Below are 6,899 nucleotides of genomic sequence, written 5' to 3' on the forward strand. Positions count from 1 at the left end.
GTTGGTGACGTGCGCATGCGTGGAATGGAAATAGTTGTTTTGACATTTGGCTAGCCTAGCCTCCTCTGTTAGCATACACAAACAAACACAGCAGTTTTTGTTTATATTTCCACCCAACCGTCGATTAGTTTTCTTTGACAACCCCGCTACCCACTTTATTATTCCATCATGCTACAATTCCTGGTGAGTTTGAACGTTTCGTTGTGCGTTTTTATTCGTTTTCCATTGAGTTGGTGTGGGGATGCTCTGCCATTGAAGAAGCATGAAGCTGAAATCTGGCCTCTTGGTGGAATGGTTCTTTTAAATACCATACATAAATGTAATCAATAGTTATGATTGATCTGTATTTTTGTTTTTGTATTTCCAGGCAGGCTTCACTCTTGGGAACGTGGTGGGGATGTACCTGGCTCAAAACTATGATGTAAGTACAGTTAATTGTTGCTTTAAGAATTTGCCATTCTCTTGGAGTTATCCTCCAATTAAATCAAGCTTATTTATATATAAATTAACCACTTACGCCCTATTTAGAGAAAGGTTAAATATTTCGAATCTTCAACTAAATTGAAGACTAACTAATTAAACTATTTTTAGGACAGGTCAACTGTAGCCCCTTTCTGCTTCGGCAAGCCTTTCGGGACTATTTTTTTTTTTCTTCTTTTTTTTTAGAATACAAAAAAAAAGTAAACTGGGTCGCGAAAGGGGCTAGTTCAACTGGAGTCCTATTGGAAATTATGACTCACCAATGTCATCAATTAGTTGATATCTTTTCTTTCAAATAACTGCAATCAATGGTTATTTTTTTATTTTTTTAGCATTAAACATTGAAACATTAACATTTAAATACAAATTAACTTTTAGGCTTTGTTAAAAACTGCACATGGAAGATATGACAAATAATTTAATTATACACAGAAATCACTGTCAATGTATACAATACTGTATATGGCCCAGGCAAATATTGAATAATCTAGTAGGGATCTTGTAGATTTCTACTATCTTTGAAACGCATGAATATTTTTCAACAGATGACTGGAAACGAATAACGATTATGCTAAAAATAAAATGCAATAACCTCACATACAGTGGGGGAAATAAGTATTTGATACACTGCCGATTTAGCAGGTTTTCCCACTTACAAAAAATGGAGAGGTCTGCTATTTTTGTCATAGGTATACTTCAACTATGAGAGACAAAATCCAAAAAGAAATTCCAGGAAATCACATTGTATGATTTTTAAATAATTAATTTGCATTTCATTGCAAAAAATAAGTATTTGATACGCCTACCAATCAGCAAGAATTATGGCTCTCACAGAACTCTATCATTTTCTTTAAGAAGCCCTCCTATTCTACAGTCATTACCTGCATTTATTCATCCTATTGACCCACATTTGATGTTGTTACCTGTATAAAAGACCCCTGTTCACACACTCAATCAATCAGACTCCAACTTTTCCACTAGGGCAAGACCAAAGAGCTGTCCAAGAACCCAGGGAAAACATTTTTTAGGCTGGGATGGGCTAGAGGACAATAGGCAAGCGTCTTAGTGAGAAGGCAACAACTGTAGGCACAATTATTGGAGCATGGAAGAAGCTCAAGATGTCTATCAAGCTCCCTCTGTCTGGGGCTCCATGCAAGATCTCACCTCGTGGGGTATCGATGATCATGAGAAAGATGAGGAATCATTCCAGAACTACTCGGGAGGACCTGGCCAATGACCTGAAGAGAGCTGGGACCACAGTCTGAAAGATTACCATTAGTAAGACACCGTATTGAGGGGAGGATGGATGGGGCCATGTATCGCAAGATTTTATGCAACGACCTCCTTCCCTTAGTAAGAGCATTGAAGATGGGTCATGGCTGGGTATTCCAGCATTACAATGACCCAAAACACACAGCCAGTACTGGGTCATCCAGATGGTCATTGGCAAACTTCACACAGGCTTAGACTGTGTTGGCTTGATTAAGGGACCTTACACTGCGCTCACTGCAGGATTTTAATCAATGGCGGCGATGCGGCGTAGTATCTTACTAATGGTATGGTAATCTTTAAGACTGTGGTCCCAGCTCTCTTCAGGTCATTGGCCAGGTCCTCCCGAGTAGTTCTGGACTGATTCCTCATCTTTCTCATGATCATCGATACCCCACGAAAGGTGAGATCTTGCATGGAGCCCCAGACAGAGGGAGCTTGATAGACATCTTGAGCTTCTTCCATGCTCCAATAATTGTGCCTACAGTTGTTGCCTTCTCACTAAGACGCTTGCCTATTGTCCTCTAGCCCATCCCAGCCTAAAAAATGTTTTCCCTGGTTTCTTGGACAGCTCTTTGGTCTTGCCCTAGTGGAAAAGTTGGAGTCTGATTGATTAAGTGTGTGAACAGGCGTCTTTTATACAGGTAACAACATCAAACGTGGGTCAATAGGATGAATTAATGCAGGTAATGAGTGTAGAATAGGAGGGCTTCTTAAAGAAAATGATACAGTTCTGTGAGAGCCATAATTCTTGCTGATTGGTAGGCGTATCAAATACTTATTTCTTGCAATGAAATGCAAATTAATTATTTAAAAATCATACAATGTGATTTCCTGGAATTTCTTTTTGGATTTTGTCTCTCATAGTTGAAGTATACCTATGATAAAAATTGCAGACCTCTCCATTTTTTGTAAGTGGGAAAACCTGCTAAATCGGCAGTGTATCAAATACTTATTTCCCCCACTGTATAACCATCGGTCAGGCAGGCGATTATGTGATGATTGTGGCGGTTGTTCTCTGGGTTTTCCAAAGGTCCCCAACATCTCCAAGAAAATAGAGGCCTTCAAGAAAGACGTGGAGGCCAAGAAGAAACCACCAGAATGAGCCGGAGAGGGACCTCCACCGTGTCCATCTACAAAAACAAAGACACTGCACCACAATCTATTTTTATAGGTTTATTTTAACTTAAAAGATCAACCCGCTTTGGAACCCTATTACCTCCCGTTCTGGGACGAACCTTCAGTGAAAATGGCCGATCTACGAGCTCGGAACGCAGACACGTTGCAAGCTTTTGTAGATCGGCCATTTTCGCAGAAGAGATTTGGTGTAGACTATTGAGAAATACTAGAGGATCTAGTATACAGCCCTGGGGAACCGCGGCCCGATGATTATATAGGGATCTAAGTGGTTATGGTGTGTACATAGACAAAGGCTAACTTGTGTACAATATTTAACTATATCTGAATATCAACAGTGCCTGGGGCAACGTCTTTTTCTACCCCCGCCTAATTGAGTGGTTTGCATTCTTAGGAGCCTATATACTTTCAAATAAAAAAATGTTTGCATTGTTTACCGGCATTTAGTTTATTACACACCACTGGTGTCTGTATTTAAAACTTGACATTTGTTTTCTGCACTAAGGCCATATAAGAGTTGCTGTTTAAGCCAAATATTTATTATACCGAGCTGACTGCAGTTAATGGAAAATCGTAATTGTTCCACAATTTAATCATTAAAATTGGCAATTCAATTACTTTGTCATCAGTTTCCTCGCCTGTACACAGTTTGAGCCTTCCATCAGACTCAGAGGGACAATAAAACACACTGTTACTTAACAATTGATATGGTACCGATATGCACAAAGAGCAGCAGAGACAAGAAAATTATATTATATATCCACCCGTTTCCGCGGGAGTTTACTGGAGATTTGGACCACACTTCCGGTTTAACAGCAGACATACAAGCTCAGGTCGCGTCGCAGATGCAGTCTGTTGTGAGCTTGTAAATCACACTCGGCGCCGGAAGCTCGGTACAGCGTCTGCGCAATGCACTATGGGGCGTTGGAAACTCATGGATACACACATTTATAAAACATTTTCCATCAAAAATCACGAGCAATAATTGTATTTACAATAGTAAGCATTACATGCTGTTGTTGCTTAATGATTGTCATAGCAGATTTGTGGATTTTCCTTCATAATACAGTGTTCATATTCAATTGCTGAGAAATAAAATCAGTTCATATGATAAACATTGTTTCATGTCTGTGTCAAAAATGAAAGACATAAACAGGGGGCCAAAAATATTACAATCTGGCTAGCCATCGTCAAGGAAAAGTTTGATCACTCTTTTCACTTGCAATGCAGAAGTCTGTACAAGAGACTAAACATATTGTGAATGGCAGGGTGAAATTAATGTTCAAAAGCCTCCACAAGATGTCGCCATTAATCCATTACATCATTTGAGAGCAAGTTAAACCTTTTCATGCTGACCCCTCCCTCCCTCCCTCATATTTGAACTAGGGGCATCCACCCTGACAAGCATTAGGAATTGAAGCATTACATTTCCTTTGACTCAGTTCCACAGATAAATATTGTGCATATATTTTTCAGAGGAGAAGAGAATACTGGAGACCTTCTCAACTACTTTTTCTTCTTCCGTTTCTTGCCCTTCTTCCCTTTCTTCTTTTTCTTTGCATTTGGCCACCCAAAGCCTCTGAACTCCAGACAGTCTACTGCATTGTGGGAAATGTAGTAAACGTTCTCCATGGCTGCTTTGCTGAGAATGTCTACATCTACCGTCTTGGTTGATTTGGCACTGGAGGAGGACCTTTTCGTGGATGACTTCTGTCTCTCAGTTTTCTTGGCAGGTCGAGCGCTGTGGGACCTTGATTTCCTGGACTTTGGGGGCTTTGAACAGATAAAAGAAGAGTAAAACTAAAGATTTGCTTAATTTAACACCCTCTAGTCACTTTCATCCAACATTTTCACAGTGAATTGTTGCCTAATAGGTTCATTTCATAGCAGCAAAAACATCTGCCTAAATATTATGAAATACTTACCATGATGATAATGGCGTTCCTTTTTCTTCTTACTTGAGTGAGATCATGGTTCTGCAACTCTGAAGAGAATCAATTAATATAAAAGCCAGTGTGTACAACTTGTGGTTCGGGGACCCACACGGGTGCTTGAGGGGGTTCCCCAGAAAAATAATGTCAATATAACATAAGTTTAACCACTTATAATTCAACAATACCAAAACTCTGTGAAAATGTTAAATCTTTTAACACTAAACCTGTCTTCTTGGGGTCCCTGGCACAAGATGCAGTCAATACATGATCAATGTGGGGGTCCTTGTCATGAAAATGCTTGAGAAACGATGATCTGATAGCAGTGGTTCTCAACCTTTTCAGGCCGTGACCCCCCAAAATAGTCATATTCCCCACCCTGATGAGCACTTACTAGGCATTACATTTTTATTTTGCTTGATGTGCAAATAGCAGATCTGCATGCTCACAACGTCTCACAAGATGAGCTATTTTCACTATTTTTGCTTCTTATATTATTGGACAATTTGGCTAATGCAGTTATTGTAGTATAATTTGTTTATGACCTTTTATGCAGTAATGGTATTTTTTTCCCCCCCAAGTATTAAAAAAAGCTCTTAAAAGTAATTAAATTGTCACTTCACTGTCATCGGGGGACCCCCTCAAAATCCTGCAGGGATCCCCCTGGAGGTCCCGACCCGCACAGGTTGAGAACCACAGATCTAAAGTAAATGGCCAAGCAGGCCAGTCCATCTGTCCATTCCACTCACATGGCAGGCCTCCCGCAGACACTGACCTCTAAAGGCTACCAGAAGTCATTATGAATTAAAAAAAATAACCTTACAGCTTTATGAAACAAGAATCACCCTGCAATTAATAGTGTATATATGCCAATTCTAAATATATACATTAATACAAATTATTTTAAATACCAAACCCATCTTACCAGTCCTGAACTTGGCACGCACGCTTAGCTGGCAGCAGACTTGGTTAGTCTTGGGAGACTGATATGCCATTTGTTGATGTGCCGTTGTCATAGAGACGACACGTTGTGTGAATGAATGGGTTGTTAGAGCCTCTGTGTGGACCACAACGAGGTCTGTGAATCCTATGTATAGCCCTTTGTTGTGTCTGACGAGCTACATGACTACCAGTAATCAAATCCTACCAGTGGTGGACAGTAACAAAGTACATTTACTTGTGTACTTTTAAGTATCTGTACTTTTTTTTAAAGACTTTCACTCTACACATTTCAAATATAAATATGTTGACTCAACCACATTTCTAGGAAAGGGAGAGAAAAACATGAATTAACTATCTAAGCTCCATTGAAAAAAATAATAATAATATATATATATATATATATATATATATATATATATATATGCGTGTGTGTGTGTGTGTGTGTGTGTGTGTGTGTGTGTGTGTGTGTGTGTGTGTGTGTGTGTGTGTGTGTATACAGTGTATATATATATATACACATTGCCATCTTGTCTATTTTTGAATTTCTCAAAATATAAAAAAATATATAAAAAAGAAATGTACTTTCTAATTTCGAATACAAGTTTGTTTTTTGTTTTTTTAAAGCAAGTACTCCAGTACTTTAACTCAAGTGCACATTTGGCTGAATTAACTTCCACTTGCAGTAGGGGAGTAATATTTGTCCAGTAATATTTGTCCAGTAATATTTGTCAGTACTGGGGTTGAGTACTTTGTCCCCTGCTGTAGAACAGACGGAATAGGAGAGTGCAAGGGAAAGTACCCGACGGTAACACAAGCTGTGGTGTGAATGAATGGCTTAGAGAGCCTCTGTGTCGACCACAACAAGCCTGTCCATTCTATAGCCACCCTTTGTTGTCCGACAAGCTACATGACTACCGGTAATCAAATACAACCCAGACTGAATAGGAGTGCAAGGAAAAGTACCTACCTGATGGTAACACAAGCCAAAAGTGCTGGAAAGTACCTTTACTCAAGTATTGTAATTGGAAGTGAAATTTTGAGGTACGCCTTGTCGTACTTTACTTGAGTATGTCCATTTTCACTTTATTGGGCATTTTACTCCACAATTTGAAAACTTTAATTTGTAGTTACTTTACAGAT

General features: G+C 39.2%; 2 protein-coding genes across 2 annotated transcripts; one reads left to right on the forward strand and one right to left on the reverse strand.

Moving 5' to 3' along the window:
* Positions 1-44: 44 nt before the first annotated feature.
* Positions 45-3,926, forward strand: stmp1 (short transmembrane mitochondrial protein 1). The gene is made up of 3 exons (XM_080754732.1): positions 45-183; positions 368-421; positions 2,783-3,926. The coding sequence occupies exons 1-3, from the start codon at positions 169-171 to the stop codon at positions 2,852-2,854; spliced, it is 141 nt and encodes a 46-aa protein (XP_080610858.1). The 5' UTR covers positions 45-168; the 3' UTR covers positions 2,855-3,926.
* Positions 3,927-4,392: 466 nt separating this feature from the next.
* On the reverse strand, positions 4,393-5,737 carry smkr1 (small lysine rich protein 1; the record flags this gene model as incomplete). Its single annotated transcript, XM_080754247.1, has 2 exons — positions 4,393-4,659; positions 5,729-5,737. 2 exons carry the CDS (start codon positions 5,735-5,737, stop codon positions 4,393-4,395), a joined length of 276 nt encoding a protein of 91 aa, XP_080610373.1.
* Between the last annotated feature and the right edge of the window lie 1,162 nt (positions 5,738-6,899).

The sequence above is a fragment of the Nannobrachium achirus genome (genome assembly GCF_963921795.1).
Source record: "Nannobrachium achirus genome assembly, chromosome: 23".
Classification (NCBI taxonomy): Eukaryota; Metazoa; Chordata; class Actinopteri; order Myctophiformes; family Myctophidae; genus Nannobrachium; species Nannobrachium achirus.